General features: G+C 39.3%; 2 protein-coding genes across 3 annotated transcripts; both read left to right on the top strand.

Moving 5' to 3' along the window:
- The first annotated feature begins 397 nt into the window (after positions 1–397).
- On the top strand, positions 398–7,383 carry LOC119722413 (eukaryotic translation initiation factor 3 subunit L-like). Its single transcript, XM_038192523.1, has 18 exons — positions 398–515; positions 963–1,008; positions 1,276–1,429; positions 1,637–1,716; positions 1,929–1,990; positions 2,261–2,330; positions 2,507–2,580; positions 2,747–2,827; positions 3,040–3,130; positions 3,295–3,449; positions 3,917–4,087; positions 4,449–4,582; positions 5,025–5,198; positions 5,485–5,542; positions 5,812–5,850; positions 6,023–6,115; positions 6,415–6,495; positions 6,903–7,383. Exons 1-18 carry the CDS (start codon positions 474–476, stop codon positions 6,939–6,941), a joined length of 1,644 nt encoding a protein of 547 aa, XP_038048451.1. The 5' UTR covers positions 398–473; the 3' UTR covers positions 6,942–7,383.
- A 1,059-nt stretch (positions 7,384–8,442) lies between these two features.
- On the top strand, positions 8,443–15,521 carry LOC119722359 (U4/U6 small nuclear ribonucleoprotein Prp31-like). Of its 2 annotated transcripts, none has more exons than XM_038192441.1 (12): positions 8,443–8,561; positions 9,375–9,573; positions 10,156–10,213; positions 10,423–10,506; positions 10,991–11,088; positions 11,479–11,637; positions 11,805–11,922; positions 12,098–12,255; positions 12,354–12,571; positions 13,111–13,312; positions 13,807–13,905; positions 14,442–15,521. In XM_038192441.1, exons 2-12 carry the CDS (start codon positions 9,397–9,399, stop codon positions 14,550–14,552), a joined length of 1,482 nt encoding a protein of 493 aa, XP_038048369.1. In that variant the 5' UTR covers positions 8,443–8,561; positions 9,375–9,396; the 3' UTR covers positions 14,553–15,521. The 2 variants fall into 2 exon arrangements, with proteins under 2 accessions (XP_038048369.1, XP_038048361.1); XM_038192433.1 differs by having other exon boundaries at positions 9,370–9,573.
- The last annotated feature ends 161 nt before the right edge of the window (positions 15,522–15,682 follow it).

Here is a 15,682-nt window from a genome sequence, read left to right as displayed (position 1 = left end):
AATCAGATAAACTCAGAGCAAAAACTTTTTGTAGGATTCGGCATCACGCACAATGATCATTTTTTAAGTTGTGTTTTACACCCCCCCCAAAAAAAAATCAAAATTGTTAGTCTTAAATATGATATGATAGTTGTAGCTTCGGTCGATGTGTCTTTAAAAAAATAGATAACTTTTGTGTTTTGCTTGAAAAACAGCAAATTAAAACATCTATTTGCGGGATAAAATTCGAAAATAGCACAAAGTTATCTTTAAAGCGCGCGGTTGCTTATTTACCCAACCACGGAAGAAGGCCTAACTGCAGTTAGGAAGGAAGAAACAGTTGGGGCACGAAATTGGGATTAGCGCCCGCGCGCGTTATTACACTAGAGGGCGGTATTTCACTTCACCGCCAGTGCTGCAAAAAGTGTGCATGTGGTCGATTGGACAGTCATTTTTCTGACATATTTGGCTAAATAATTGCCTCAAAATTAACGATGAGTAGAGTAAGGTATGAAGTAGACTACGGAGATGATGATGTGAGTACCATTTCTACTGGCAAAATACCAAGCACTAGTGTATAATTTTGAATAAAATCGTTAGAAAAACAGCTCTGCAGTAGGGCATTTTTACTTTTTGGTTCAATGCAGAATTTGAAATTCATGAATATTTGTGCAACACTGCCAACAGGCATATTTTACTAACAAAATACAAAATTTAAAGTTTTTAAAAAGTTTTGAATCGTTCAAGAACAGGTTTGAGCAACCATCCGATTGCGCAAGAATGGATTTGCGCATGTTTTGCGTGATTATTTGATTGCACCTTTAATGCTTTATGATCATGTTTATATTTTATAACGTTAATCATGTTAATGAAGTTGTAGTGAGACCACTGAGACAAAACTTCAATCCAAAACCATATTTTGCATGTTTGAGTGATTTTATTACATAAACCCGTGTCTTTTCTTTGTTTTCATTCAAATTTAGGGGGATTATTACCAGGATGATAGTCATGGCTACGGAATGCACACAGGTCAGCATAGAGTAAAAGCCTAGAAAACCGTGAGATTTGATTTTAATAATAATAAGCAAAAGGTTTTAGTTTTATGTAAACAGAATGTTCTATTATTTAAGGGAGTTGTTTTTCCCCCACTTTGTTGGATTTTGGAAGATTTGGAAAAGTTTTAAGCAAAAAAATCCTAAGGGAGTTAACGTTTATTTAATCCTTTTATACCTGCAAAGTAGAAAATCCCAGGTTCTTTTCTCATCTCCAATCCTTTCATTCTTGATTTATCCTCAGGTGATCCGCAGCGTGACTTGGCCTATGAGAGGCAACTTCCCAACACGGTCAGCTCCTACATTCTGCCTGACGAGATCAAGAATTTCTTGATGTTCTTCCAGCGGAGCATCAAGGAGAACCAACTCTACGATATCAGCCAGTGCTACGAGAGAGAGTAAGTCGAGGAGGAAAAAAATTCCATCGAAAATGATGGGATTCGAACCCACTCCCTCTCCTGCTAAAACATGCAGGCATCTGTGGTCAGTTACCCCAGTTCTCTAACATTAATTTTTTTTATAAAAAAAAACTTGTATTGTTCTGTGAGGGATCAAAAAGAAAACAACTTCATTTTATTTTGTCTCTGTTTTACCTCTGTTCGCAGTTTCAACAAGCTGACTGAGAGGTTCTTCAAGAATTCTTCCTGGCCGGATGCAGAGAGCATTCAGACGGTGGTCGGACATGGTATAAAGATCCTCCAGATTTACTTCATGTTTTCCCCAAAACCGTAGTTAGCTGAATTGTAGATACAGACTTTGTTGACTTTACAGCTGTTATTTATAAAAAAGGGGTTTATTTTGCCCATTCTACATATCGACAAAAATGATGCTGATTGATGTTGTTAATTGTTTCAATAATGTTTTGAAAATTATCTGGTTTTGATCAATTTTCTTCAGATCCTGTGTTCAACATCTTGTACAAGGAGCTGTACTATCGTCACATCTATGCTAGAGTCACAGTGAGTAAAGTTATCGTTGGAGAAAAACCCTAACACTGCTTTTAACCCCTCCAACTCAAGATTAAAATTCTTAAAGAAACCCCAATCTTTAAAGTGTGACCCCTGAGCAAAATTGTTCATACTGTCAGCTTAGGTATGTTGAGCAAGTTTCAAGTTAACTTCCACAACGGTTACCAAAGACGTGTAGTAAAATGATTTGGAAATTGAATAACTATTTCTTCTTGTTTGAGGTAAAAGAAATTCTTAATAGATATCTGTTTGTGTTGACAGTCGGGTCCATCGCAGGAGCAGCGTTTTGAGTCTTACTACAACTATTGCAACCTCTTCAACTTTATCCTGAGTGAGTAGAAATCACTGCCTTAGTGTTCACCAAAAGAATATTACAGAATTTTTTTATTGAGGTCGTGTTTTTGTTTTTAACCATTATAAATTGTAAAAAGTACTTCAGAGCATTGGTTGACTTTAAAACTCAAAAAAAAAAAAATTCTGGAGTTTGATGTTTGATTATTTCTCTAGATGCGGATGGACCTGTGAGATTGGAGTTGCCAGATCAGTGGTTGTGGGACGTTATTGATGAGTTTATTTACCAGGTAAATTAAAATTATCACTTGATATTTCAATCCAAATGTTACCTTAACCCAAACACCCATAGTATTTTGATAATCCCCCCAAATCCTACTCTTCGTAGTGCGCATTGTCTTCCTTTTTTATCATCAGTTATAGGAAGTTTGACTTATTGACTGTTTTTCTTTACAGTTCCAAGAATTCAGCAAGTATCGTAGCAAGCTGTCAGGAAAGGCGGACGATGAAATCACCATCCTCAAGCAAAACCCAAAGGTAGACAAAAATGTCAATTACCAGTTTTATTCTTTAGAACATTAAAAACTAGAAAACGGTCCTACCATACTTGGAAATTTTTTCAGAGTTTTTTTTCATTTTTTGCAATGTTTGTTATATAGCGAGAAGAATCTTTAACAAGTAGACAGCTTACAGTAAGTAGTTGGTCAATGGTCTTGGGTTAGAAGACATTATTTTCTCGTCTTTCCTAGATCTGGAATGTGCATAGCGTGCTGAACGTTCTGCATTCCCTGGTGGACAAGTCCAACATCAACAAGCAACTAGAGGTCTACGCCAGCGCAGGTTAGTTGCAACATGAGAAATCAGCTCACTTGAAACATCAAAACGTAGGGGTTGAGGGGAGAAGTAATGGGTTTACTTAAGAGACACTTCTCTGTCAAACATGACCTTACTGAGGTCATATCGGAAACCTGTTTACATGTTGTTTGTTTGTTTGTTTATTATAGGTGATCCAGACAGTGTCGCGGGAGACTTTGGTCGTCATCCGTTATACAAGATGCTTGGCTACTTCAGTCTGATCGGCCTGCTACGACTTCACTCTCTGCTGGGTGACTACTACCAGGCGATCAAAGTCCTGGAAAACATCGAACTCAACAAGCAAGTAAGGCAAACCTCAACTAGTCAGCAATTTCACTGGGCAAATTTCTTTAAAAGTAAAACAATAAACTCAGTTTGAAACACCTAAATACAAAGTACTGCATGAACGGGCAGTTGTGTTCACAGCTGTTTGTTCAGAGATGTCATACAAAGACTTGAAATACCTACAAACAGTAAAGAAAGTAGTGAGGTGTCATATAGCAAAGCTAATTGGAGTTTAAAAAAAATCTTTATTAATTGAGTTGAATATGTCTGAAATACCCAAACCTTCCAAAAAACCTGGGATAGTTACAACAGAAATCATCAGTTAAAGTCATGTTATTGAGTAACATTTACGACATATAAAAAAGTTGCAAAATGTCACACACGCCGTATAGACAAACCATAAGAGTTAACTCTGCGGTATATTGTAGTGCAAAACAGTGTACCAGTGAAGGAGGGTTTAATATAGACTGGTTCCTTGCTCCCCAGACTCTCTACTCGAGGGTGACAGCCTGCCAGGTCACCACCTATTACTATGTGGGCTTTGCCTACCTCATGATGCGGAGGTATCAGGACGCCATACGGAGCTTCACTAACATCTTGCTGTACATCCAGCGCACCAGCCGCATGATGCCACCGGGCTCCTACCAAGTGGATTTGGTAAGTGGGCGGGGTCAAAAAGTGGGTGGGTGTGTCAAAGGTCAATAAGGTATTTAATCCTATTCTCAAACATGCACACACTAAACAAGGATGCCAATTTGTGCACTTGTAAATATGCAAATTTAAATGACCTTATAAATATGCATGAATGTGATTACTCTAATGTTATAAATGTGCTTGAAATTGTTCACTCTAATGTCATAAAATATGCATGAGATGGTTGACGCTAATGTCATAAATATTCGTGACATCAATGACTAATGTCATAAATATGCATGAGATTGTTGACGCTAATGTCATAAATATGCATGAGATGTGATAACTTGAATGACTGACTTTTGCATTGGTAATAACTCTACAGATTAAGAAGATCAATGAGCAGATCTACACGTTGCTGGGGATCGCGCTGACCCTTCATCCCATGCGCATTGATGAGAGCGTCCACATGCAACTGAAGGAGAAGATGGGAGATAAATTGGCCAAGATGCAGCGAGGGTGAGTCAAGAATACCCCCATCACCTCACCTCCACCTAGGCCCCAGCTCCACCCCCAAGAACCTCCCCCTCCCTGGACCCTAACTTGTGACATCAGAAATAGGAGTTGTTATCAAATCAATCACAAATCAGCAATCACAAGTCATCCAGCCTCCAGTCAAGGCACTAGCTGTTAAATTGAATTGTAGAAAACCATTCCTTTGTTATTGTTCATCCTTTATTACTTGTCACCTGGCTTGTGATTACTTGTGACTTGACTTGTGAATTGACTTTCAATGTGACTTGTGATTGGGCCTGTAATTTCACTTGTGACTGACTCAATTAGGCCTACAACCCTGTCAGAAATAAAAAGGCCCCAGTAGAAGTTGCTTGCAAAAGACATATGTGCACAAGAAGTGTACTCACAATTTTGTTTTTTTCTCACCCCTCCCCCCCCCCTTTAGTGAGATGCAAGCCTTTGAGGATGCCTTCAGTTTCTCCTGTCCTCGTTTCTTGTCTCCGGTGCCTCCCAACTACGAGGTCCTTCAGGGCAACTTCCATCGCGAGCCTTTCTCACTTCAGATGAAAGTCTTTCGTGAGGAGATCCAGCAGCAGTTGGCTATACCCACCATCCGGAGGTAACGGGATACACTCTCCAATTGATTCCTATCACTCTCAGATCCTTCAAAATCTGTAAGGTGGTCTTTGGAGGATTTTGTAGGATTGAGGAAGGTAGAGACCAGCCATTTTTACTTTACATGGGGCTTGATGTCATTTAAAGTTAATTGGTTCCTCAGATTTTGGAGGATTCAGGAAAGTTTCAGGCTTAAATGCCAAGGGAATTATAAAGCTTTCTTGAGAAGTAGAGATAATGTATACAATTCTTTGCTTTTATAACAATTGTTTCTGTGTTCCTTTTTGAAGTTTCTTGAAGCTCTACACCACTATGCCGATCTCCAAGCTGGCTGTGTTTCTGGAAATGGTGAGTTTTTCCTCCTCAAAATTCCCTTTTTGCCATTTGCAGACAGTCCTAGTGATATCAGAGTCCACAACATTATATCCCAGAATTGTATTTTTGAATTTCAGATTTTAGTCTTCAATATTAGCAATTTACAGTACAAAATGCTGCCATTGGCAATGTTAACACTTCCTTGCAACTATACTTTGCAAGGGAAAAAATATTTGTTGTTCCTTTAATCACATTTTTAAGACAAAGTTTGACTTTCTTTTTACTTTTGTCTTTGTTTACAGTCGGAGGAAGACTTCAGAACTCACCTGCTGTGCTTCAAGGTAAGTGTTTGGGCAAAATTGTTGACAACCGTTCTCCATGGGCTGGTTAAAATGACAACACACACAAGTTTGAAATTGGAATCATGTGATCACACTGTATGGATTCATAAACAAGTATCATGTACATTGTCTGTGGTAGTAATTGCTGGATGTTTTCAATGGTTCCATGCAGCATAAGATGAAGAACCTGGTGTGGACCAAGGGCACCAGTGGTTTGGCTGGGGAGTTTCAGTCAGCATCCGAGGTTGACTTCTACATCGATCAGGTGAGTTGAAAAGAACGATGGCCATTGACAGACATCCATTGTCAAGAATCAAAATATGCTAATGCGATTTGAAAATAACAGTGAATGTGCGTGTTTTGTCAGGGCCACCTTAGGAAGTCAAATATCTTCAAAACTTTCAGAGAGTCACGGAGTTTATTAGCAAAATTCCTTTGAGAATTAAGGTTAATAGTTATTGTTTAAGGCAGACAGATGTTGCAAATTTTGCAAGTTACAGAGGAATTCACAATCCACTAAAGTAGTTTTACAGTGTTCAATTTTATATAATTTTTTTTGCACAGGACATGATTCACATTGCTGACACCAAGGTGGCTCGTCGCTATGGCGATTTCTTCATCCGCCAGATCCATAAATTTGATGAGGTGAGTAGAGAATAGAATCCTGAGTATTCAAGGTACAATTCAGCGGTCGTGGATTTGTTTTTCAGTTGGTAAAAATTGAATGTTTGTACATTTATATTATGTTCTTTAAAATCCATACCAGATAATAGGAATATTATGTGCTTAGTTTGGCACGAACATGATGCTAACATGAAGTGCATTTGCAGTGTGGACATACCAATGCCTGTACTTACTGGGACATTTCTCAGTGCATATAACTAAGAAATTTCTGTCTCTTAAGTTAGCGCACTCTTCACTGTGTTTTCTGCTGTTTCTTCTGATCTCAACAGAAATATATTGTGTGCTTAGCACTGCTATAGATGCATACACATTATGTTTCAAAAACAGTCATCAGTAATGTTTTAATTTTTTTCTTCTTTTTGTCACAGTTTAACCGCTCTATGAAGAAGCCCATTGGACCCCTATAGTGCGAACTCGATGAAAGCTTGATCAACAAAACTGACATTGTTTAAATGTCATAGTTTCCCCACTCCTCCAAACAGTTTCAACTAATCGAACACTGAAGTATATTTCATTTCAACAAAATTATGTCAACTTTTACTAATATGGCTTTCTGTTCTCGATGTCCAGAGTTTTAAAGAGAATTGTGAAAGTTTTGTTTTAAAATATTCAAAATTCAAAATGTGTATCATGGAAAAGCCTTCACAGAAATTCATAAAAATTTTAACATTTTGAGCAAATGTTTTGCAGTTTGCTTTGAAATCTCGCTACACATTTTTTTCACACTTTACACATCAAATTTATCCATAAAATAGGGCTCAACTTGTGTACTTTATTTTATGGTATGTTAATACAGTTTAAAGGTGGAGTAGATCGTTTGCAGCTATCCAAAAAGTAACTGACCAAATTGTTATCAAAAATCTTGCTTGGTTTAAAGATAGTAATGGCACTGAACTCCCCATGAAATTATTTTCTGGCATAATTAATGTCCTTTTGAAGAAAACAATAAAAGAAGGTCATTTCCAAAGATGAATCAAGTGGCGCATTTTTGGAAATTTCTGTTAGTAGTTGTTGGGCAAATCCGTGAATGGGTGCACACAAGCATTGACACGAGGCATACGCACACACGGTTGCTATTATTCACCGGTTCAGTCATTGGCTGAATGAGAACTTGTTCTGTTCCGGATGCTGATTTCTGGCGCAATTCAAAATATGACTTGGCAACTTTTGAATTGAAATCGAAATCCTAAAATTATTGTCACAGAATTCACAGCATTCACAGAGCTAAAACTTTATCAGGTTAGTTGTTGTGCACCCGTCTAGATTTTGAGAACTTTTTGTTGCTGCAAACAAAACAAATGACAAATGATCTACCCTACCTCTAACCTTCTTTGCACCCTCCCCATTTGTTTACCAACAGTCATGCTGATATATACAGGGTTAAATTTGATGCAGTTTAAGTCTTGTTTTCTCTGCATCTCAGAAAGGCAAACAGTTATTTGTGCTTATTAGCTTAGGTGCTATGCTGTCATGGATGAATAAAATGTATTGAGTGTGATAACAAGTATGATTCATATTGTTGTTTGTGATTCTTTGTGACTTTTGTTATGTTGTGGTTCTTTGTTCATGAATACATTTACATTCTAAGAGAGGAAGGGCCAATACATGATTTTACTAAGATTGGATTCCTGCATTTTAAAATGTTTGAAACTACAGACAAGTTTTAAAAAGTTATAAGGGTCCCCCCCCCCCCAAAAAGTACCCCTTAATTATTTTAGGGGTGCATTTATTCGCCCAACCTATGTTTTCTTCGTGATTGCCCCCAAAACATGGTCATTAGTTTCCAATATCCCCTTAACTTTTAGTACATGTAATCATTTTTAAAAAAAAATTTGTTAATTATTTAAAGTAAATTTTTCTAATAAAATTGCGGGGAGTCGACGACTGATCAAAGGAGGGCGCCCTTCAAAACACATGCACACTGAAACGAAACTTCTACGATTTGGTTCAGCTGGTTTCTTTACTCGGCATCGCGTTGTCAACACAACAGGCTCTGTATTTCACGGCTAACAACAATCAACTTAGAGGTAAAGTGCACAAATTCACATTTTGGTTTTGTTTTCAAGTACTTATTAGGTTTTGTAAGACTTATTAATTGTTTTCAAAGTCAGGTTTGCAGCGAGTCCAGTTTCCGGACATTAAGCATGTTAAGATTTGCTTTGTTTTTTTTTTATTGGGGGGGGGGGGGTTGGCATTTTGATGTTTGTAATTGTATTGTTTGTTATTTTTGTTATTCAATCTATTTTATCATTATTGTCTTAGGTAGGCCTATTAAGTATTTACTAATACTATAAAATATATGTTAAAAATGAGAAACTGCACAAGATTTCAAATTGGTTAAAAAGTGACACACTTTAACTCTTTCACTACGGCGAGCCGCCAACAGTGGCACACAAAAATTGTACATGTCGTACGGCAAGCCACTCCCAGCAGCGGCTCGGTGACGTCACTGTGAATAAACAGGGTATCCCCATGACGTGTGCCTTATTTACATAATTTATAACGTATAACCTCTGACCCTAGTTTGAGCCGCGCGCTGTCAGCGGCTCTCCGTCTGGCCGGGGTCTGCTGCAGGTTATTTTGAGCAGTTTGTTTGCAGAGAGACATTTAAAGATGGTGGTGTCCACATCGACACACGGCGGAATTTCCAGCGATTTATTAATTATGTTCAAACGTGAAAAATCAGGAAATTAAATTCAGTAGCGAAAAGAGTTAAATTTCCACTGCTCCCCATACGCCACCAAAGCGGCGTGCTCTACATAGTTTTTCCAACTACTCATGGGCATGATATGTAGCTGACAGTGAAGTCCCAATTATTTCATTTTCTTGGGATAGTGAAGCCAGTTTGCATGAGGTGTAGCCATGTCTTTAGCTGATGAGCTTCTGGCAGACTTGGAGGAGATTGCGGAGGAAGGAGTTGAAGCCGAGGCTGTCAACGATGAAGATGAAGACATCCAAGATGTGGATGAGATTGGGATGGATGTGGATACCAAGGCAGATTCCATCACGTCCATCGCTAAACTAAGACATAGTAAAGAGGTAACAAAAACATTTCCTTTCCCTCAATCTCTCCTCCCCCCCCCCCCCCCCCCAGTTAGGACTTCATTATTTCAATATGCATTATTTTATCATGAGATGGGTACCGATGGCTGTTTTATTGACATCAGCAGCTCATGACATGAAAAGGATTTTGTCTTGAGTTTCAAATCCCAATGCAGTTAATTCATTTCTGATTATTTTTGAGTGCCTGAATTTCAGCACAGTGCATTTAAGTATTGAACATATCACTCTCCAATTTACAGGGGAACAAAAATCGCTATTAGATGCCAACTCTTAAATGTCAGTCTCACCAGACATGCACATGTTGCACTCACAGCTTCTGGTGAAGTTGAGGTGCTAGAAATCTTGTGTCATTGATGTGGTTTTCATTATTTTGACAATTTAGAAGGTGCTTTTCCCTTTCTGTAATTAGTCTCGCTCAAAGGAAGAGCGGCCTTGTAGTTAAGTTCACATTTTCACAGGATCAAAGGCTTTGCAACAATATTTTTCAAATGTTGACAATCTTTTTTATTTATTGAAGAGAAAGATAAACTGCTTTTGAAATATTGTTGTTCTTGACAGTTGAAAAATGTGATGGCACAGATCGAATATTTCCAAGAAAATCCCAGGAAGGAAGAAGGTAATATTTGGGCCAATTTCATCAATTTCATCAAACCAGAATAATGAAGACATCAGGATGAAAATCTCGTTGTCTGGATTTCTACGCTTCGCAGTAACCTGAATTGTCGTGCTCCCTCAATTGTTTCATAATGTTACTGGATTCGTCTTTTGATAGTTTCTTGATTTTTCCTTTGTTTAATTGCTTTACTCTTGTGATTATCGTTTCAGTGGTTGGCCCAGTAGAGGCAGATCCAGAATATCAACTTATCGTCCAAGCCAACAACCTGAGTGTGGAGATTGACAACGAAATCAGTAAGATACATTGTATTGGTTCTGACCATTTTGAAGTGGTCCGTGTATTTTTTTTTTAATATTCGAGTGTGCAAATGGCCCAAAGGTAATGTCTAGGGTGCCACGTGCTGCTAGAGGTCCTTACCTACCCCCCCCCCTCCCTTTTGGACCGTAACCCCCCCCCCCCCCCCCCCTTTGAAAACCCCTCTCCCCCCTCCCAACTGGTCTGACGTCCAAAAGGGGGATCGTCCCCTTTGGAAAAATATAAGAAAATACAATTTATGTTTTTGCTGTAATGCAGTCTGTAGGTTCTATTTTTGATGTCTTTTTATGTTGACATGATTATGATTGCATGAACACGTACATGTCCTGGTGAATATATATTTCTACCACCGCACTTAAAGAGTTATACACAAAATCTTTCAATAAACAGTGTAACTGATTATCAACCAGTTAAATTGTTCCGATTGTTCTCTGCACTATTTGGTGTTTGTTTTCTTCACAGATATCATTCACAAGTTTGTACGAGATCACTACCAGAAACGCTTCCCTGAGCTAGAATCACTGGTCCCCACACCCCAAGAGTACCTGCAAACAGTCAAGGTTTGTGCAGCTACGCAGTGTCACCAGTTATGATTCCACTAACACAATATTTCAATATGGACTTCTAGTAAAGTATTTCGTACATTTGTCCCAAACTCCCTTAATTTGTTTTGCCTATAAGTTAGAACCTCACCGAATCCTCCAGAATCCTCCACTTTTGTGGTGGGGATTACTTTATTAGCAGCATATTCTCAGTGCTATCTGAGAACTTAACGCGAAAGACCGGCTTGACGTGAGTGGGACTTGAACCCATGACCTCCTGCTTACTAGTGCAGACGTCTTTACCACTTGAGCTTGTTGGGATCAGTCAATTGATTTTTTTTAGTGTCACACTCTTTAACGTCATAGCTACTGGGATGTACTAAACTAAATCCATTTTGTTGTTTACAGGAGTTGGGCAACACTCTCGACAACACAAAGACTAATGAGCAGCTGCAAGACATCCTGACAAACGCGGTGATAATGGTGGTGAGTGTGTCAGCCTCCACCACCCAGGGGACAGAGCTGACAGACGAAGAATTGGCTACCGTCTATGAGGCTTGCGACATGGTACGTAAGAGCATTAAATCGTGACACATGAGCCACATCTGAATGACTTGGCTACGGCTTGAAATTACTCATGCGACTATGGAAGCGGCTGCCGCCACTTCGCATTGACACCTGTGCTACTGCCAGTCGTAGCCATTGAGTATTTCCATATTCTTCATCTGTTGCAGGCCTTTGATTTGAACGAAGCCAAGTCACAAATCCAAGCTTATGTGGAGTCCCGTATGTCATTCATTGCACCCAACTTATCCATCATAGTCGGCTCATCAACGGCTGCCAAGATCATGGGTAAGACATTGTCAAAAATCCTTAAATGTTTTACATTGGAAATGCAAGTTCACAAATGGTGCAAAAAGCAAATGGTAATTTGTGACAACCCGATATTCTAATTTGGTGTACCTCTTGATACCAGTACCCACTGATGACTAGTCTTTTGATTGATTGCTACAATTCCAACTTCTAGGTGCTGCGGGAGGCTTAACCAACCTCTCCAAGATGCCATCTTGTAACATCCTACTCCTAGGAGCACAGCGGAAGACACTCTCAGGTTTCTCCAGTGTGGCAACAAACCCTCACACAGGCTACATCTACTACAGTGACATAGTCCAGGCAACTAATCCAGTAAGTGTGCTAACCTCTCGTATACCAGAACCGAGTTCCATGCCAATGCGTCATTAAATATGTTACCCTTATAATTTGTTTTTCCTTACAACCGCCAGGATTTAAGGAAGAAAGCGGCACGTCTCGTGTCAGGCAAATGCACCCTTGCAGCCAGGGTAGACAGCTTCCATGAGAGCACCAATGCTACGATTGGTTTGAACTTTAGAGAGGAGATAGAACGTCGGTTGTCCAAGCTACAAGAGCCACCTCCTCCTAAACAGGCGAAGGCTCTACCGGCTCCCATCGACGTCAGCAGGAAGAAACGAGGTGGACGAAGGTAAAAACTAAGCTAACACATCAAGAAATCCTCTTAAAGGTTGTGAGCAGTGTTGTAGCTGAGACCATCAAAATGTTCAAAAGGTCCTCACACATCCTCACAAGTTCTCACAAGTCCTTACAGGTCCGCATAAAACCTCACAAGTCCTCATAAAACCTCACAAGTCCTCACATGTTATCACAAGTCCTCACAAGTTCTCACAAGCCATCACATGTTGTCACAAGTCCTCACAAGTCCCTAACAGGTCCTCACAAGTCCTCACAAATCCTCCCAAATCTTCACAAGTCCTCAAAAGTCCTCACAAGTCCTTTGTAAGTTCTCCAGCCTCATTTCGAGTCACAAGGTTTTCAAACGATCTACGACAAACCACTCCTTTGAATAGTGTTTATCCCCTGTTACTTGTGGCTGGACTTATAAAAGGACCGATCATTTACTTCGGACCAGACTTGTGATGAAATTGTGATGAACTCATCGATGGTACTACTTTAGACAACCAGACTAATATGAGCCCTCTTGTGTGTCTTCATCCAACCACTCAGAGTCCGCAAGATGAAAGAGAAGTTGGGCATGACCAGCATGCGCAAGGCAGCCAATCGGATGACATTTGGGGAGATTGAGGATGATGCCTACCAAGACGATCTTGGCTTCTCTTTGGGTCAGGTGGGCAAGGGAGGGACGGGCCGGATACGAGGGCCGCAGGTTGATAACAAGACACAGGTCAAGCTATCCAAGAGCTTACAGGTGGGTAGACTAGGGACCAGGTAAGGCCAAGTCAAAAAAAACAACCAGTTTCTCGTTTCTGCCAATTCCTACCAAACACATTGCCAGAGATTTTGGCAAGCAACCTGAGCCCAATTTCATGACTCTGCTAAGCACAGAATTTCGCGCTTATGATCACCATGCCGTAGTGTCTTACTCCTGTAAGCACAAAATCCTTAGTTACGGGACGTACGCATGCCCAGAAGCCAAAATGCCTTGCCAACCCATGAAATAAGTGAACCGCAGGCACAGAATTTTCTGCTGCGGTAAGCAGGGAATTTTCGGTAACGGTAGCAGAGCAATGAAATTTAACTTTGGGCCAATTCCATTTAGTTTCAAAGCAAACTGATATGTTTTTTTAAGCAAGGAAGCAGCATATGACCATCCAAAGTCAGTACACCTTGCATGACATTTTTGCTGTTACCTGTAATTTTGCTAATTATTTTCTCTTCTGTTGTTTTTCTTGTTGTTCACAGCGTCAGTTACAGCGCCAGCAGACCCACGGCGGTCGATCCACAGTAAGAGGGAGGGAGACGTCAGGCACGGCGTCAAGCGTTGCCTTTACACCCCTCCAGGTAGGATTTCAATGGATTGTGTTCTGTTTAATTCATCATTTGTTCCATTCGGATGTGTGATCCATATTTAAAAATTTACAACATGTAACAAAACTGTCTTAATTAAAAATTAAAAAAGGGACCATAAGAAGGTTTGATGCAATATGCTGTCAACTTCTTACTTTTTACATTTGTGGGTTGAAATAGGTAAACAAGAGTTATTAGTAGGTGAATTACAGAAAAGTAACTTTGAAAGATGAAAACCTTTAATTTTAAATGAAGTTTCATTGTTGTTTTGTTGAGAAATAATTGTTCCTGTAGAAAAAGTAACAACACATCAACTTGTGGTTAATTCTCAAAGAGCTGGTCTGTGTTTTTTTTTAAACACAACTGAAAGTTCTTAGTTTCAAAGAAATATTTACAAATTTAGAATTATTTCTGTTTGCTTTTTGGAGAGAATTGTATCTGCCCGATCAAGAACATGCCCAATTTGGATGACAATGGCATCTAACAATATTACCAGATTATTATAGAAGACTTCTATTTTTCCTGGGCAGGGTTTGGAGATTGTCAACCCCCAGGCAGCAGAGAAGAAAGCCTCAGAGGCAAATGCTGGATATTTCTCAACGACCTCAGGCTTCAAAAGAGTGCTCTCTGGTGCCAAGTGATCTAAAAAGAACCCACTTGATGACATCACTTGAAGGTCAGAAGGTCATTGCCATAGCAACTGGCAGCTTTCATTTTCCCGGTGGGTGATATTTTATATGAATAAACCTTGGCTGGTTCCATAACGGAGTACCAGGAAAGTGAGCAAAGGACCTGCAGTAAGATTGATCGTTTATGGAAGCCAATGATGACAGCCATCATGCTCTGTTGATATCATGATGACATCGGACTTGACTCCCAACTTGCGTATGGTTGTTTGGACAAATTTGGGAAGTAGTCTTTGAACTTCCAGAATCATGACAACATGATTTTTTATAACACCCTTGTTTTGTGTACATGTGACGACAGTGACGTATAGGAAGGATCTTCAGAAACTAGCCTTGTATCATAAGTGCCTTGTCAAGACAGTTGATAATATGTATAGCGCCCTCAATTTAGGTCTTCTTTCGAGGCCGTGAGAGATAGACAGCTGCTGTAGTGATTCAAATTCTAACATTCTCATCTATCACATTAAACAGTTGCCACTGATTACGTCACTTAATAGTCAAAAGACCCACAAATAAGAAATTTGATTTTGGGATTTGCCCATCATCGGCATTGACAAGCACAGCGAAATGTTAACATTTGCATCTCTGCGGCACACATTTCAATACTTTTTTGAGGATTCAACACTTTTGAGGATGTTGTAGTGCCCACCCTTTAAGATATGTTTTCCTATGAAAAGTGTAAATAATAGGAGAACAGTTGGCCCTGTTTTTTTTTTTACATGTATTATGCTTTATTCCAGACACATCTATACTGGGACTTATAACATTCTTAAAATGTAATTTTGGAGGCAATTTTGATTTTTGTTTTTTTAGTTTGTGTATTTTGTTTATTTCATTTAAGCTCCTTTTATGTTTTGTTTGAGTCTGATTGACTCAAATTTGTGAAATAAAGAATATTAAGGACTAGAACTCTCTGGAACATGTCATGTACCCTTCTGATGTCAATTGTTATTTTTGCTTTGAATCTAGCTCTTGATATGTTTACCCTTATCCCTTACGCTGCATCCTGCTTTTGGGGGGGGGGGGTTCACACTGTACCTCACCGTTTTTGCAAAAATGGCCATTTTTGGTAGGCTATACAAAAA

Source organism: Patiria miniata, unplaced genomic scaffold (genome assembly GCF_015706575.1).
Source record: "Patiria miniata isolate m_02_andy unplaced genomic scaffold, ASM1570657v1 HiC_scaffold_1, whole genome shotgun sequence".
In the NCBI taxonomy this organism is placed as follows: Eukaryota; Metazoa; Echinodermata; class Asteroidea; order Valvatida; family Asterinidae; genus Patiria; species Patiria miniata.
The sequence above is the reverse complement of the archived record's forward strand: the minus strand, read 5'-3'. Positions and strand labels throughout refer to the sequence as shown.